The 1,550-nt window shown below is 40.5% G+C and overlaps 1 protein-coding gene across 1 annotated transcript; it reads right to left on the bottom strand.

The window, feature by feature from the left end:
* Positions 1–255: 255 nt before the first annotated feature.
* Positions 256–983, bottom strand: FOMMEDRAFT_56652 (uncharacterized protein; the record flags this gene model as incomplete). Its single annotated transcript, XM_007262259.1, has 3 exons — positions 256–453; positions 505–819; positions 873–983. Coding segments are annotated over 3 exons (624 nt in total), but the record flags the coding sequence as incomplete, so codon positions are not given.
* Positions 984–1,550: the final 567 nt, after the last annotated feature.

Below are 1,550 nucleotides of genomic sequence, written 5' to 3'. Positions count from 1 at the left end.
TAGTGTATTCATGAAGTTCCATGCACTCAATACAGCCAATACTGTAGCATTGTGTAGTACTTTGATCTTGTCTAATATTTCTACTTGTTCAAGAGGGATGCCCTTTACTATCTGGCTGTAGTATTGCTGGATCATTCCTTGAAGTGTATGTTGTTTCAATTGGTGTTTGAGGATGCACTGCAGACCAACGTCTGCTGGTTGGAATACAGGAGTGCCTTCACCATACAGAAGTTCAGCTCCAATGTCATTGAGAAATGTATTTGCACACTTACAGTTTGCAGGGACGAATAAAGGGATGACATACAGGTATTCTGATTGTAAGAAATCCAAGAAATCGGCACTCGTATGTACTGGATAGCAGTCCAAGTAAAGGACAGCATGCTGGTCCCTTGGCAGGTATGGATTCGCTTCCAAGACTCTCTTATAGTGAGGCTCATAGATGTTCTTCATGAACTGTAAGAGGTATTTAGTTTAAGAACAAAGATTTACAACACATGTACACACTTCTTTCATTGTTTTCTGAGTGCTGAAGTGACTATCATGCTGGTTTACACTTGCTGCCACTGTAAATTGAATTCCAGCACCAAGAGCCTCTTCCATATTTGTAGAGTTCTTTTCTGGGAGGCTCTGGTCAGTTTTACCACTGTAGACTTGCTGGAATAGTAGTAGTTTGCTATCAGCAGTACTAGATACACAAAGTGTGTATCCTTGCTTCTCATCCTTAGTTATGATGTTTACCTGCTTTGAACCTTTCTTTTTGTAGGTGTACTTATAGCCAGGAATATATAGTACCCCTGTTTGATCCATATTAACAATTAACTTGAAAGAAAATGAGTGATATACTTAATAAACCATAGTACTGAAGCACTCACTGATGAGGGGATATCAAACTCTTTTACTACATGAACAAGACGAAAAAAAGCGCACTCACACACCTCCTCCCAGTTCTTGGGTAGGTGTGTAGCAGCTTGAGTTGCTTGCCTTACTGTCATATTCAAAACCGATCCTAGGAACAACCTGACGTATTTCTATGCAAACATGTACATCAGTTAGTGTGACAGAGAGACAATACTCAAGGCACATGTCCACTATTGTGATAGGGACAGACACATAAGATACGTACCTTACTGTATTTGAAGTTCGATGTGAGGATATCTGGATTGTGAGCTTCAATGATGGCAAGCATTATAGAACAGCCAATTACTGCATTCAGTGGGTAACCTTTTACACAAAAGCCCAGAAAGTTTGTTTTAATCTCCTCAACAAGCTCAGGGTACTTTGTAAGAGCACCAACACGTCTAGAACCCCCTAAGATACGCTTGTTCTGGACATTGTGGATTGTTGTATCAGACCATTTCGTTCTGCACAGTGTAATCCATTTCTGGACTGTACCCTTATTCAATTGATTGTACAGTGCCAGACTCTCTTTCTTCAAGAACTCAACAATTTTTGAGGGACTGAAGTCAACCTTTGGTGCAATGCAATCAATTGCATCCCATAGGAATGGATGGTACCAATTTGTACACCTAGAAACACCTGGAACACGTCCC

Source organism: Fomitiporia mediterranea (genome assembly GCF_000271605.1).
Source record: "Fomitiporia mediterranea MF3/22 unplaced genomic scaffold FOMMEscaffold_1, whole genome shotgun sequence".
NCBI lineage: Eukaryota > Fungi > Basidiomycota > Agaricomycetes > Hymenochaetales > Hymenochaetaceae > Fomitiporia > Fomitiporia mediterranea.
Note: the sequence above shows the minus strand (reverse complement) of the source record. Positions and strands in the feature narration are given on the sequence as shown.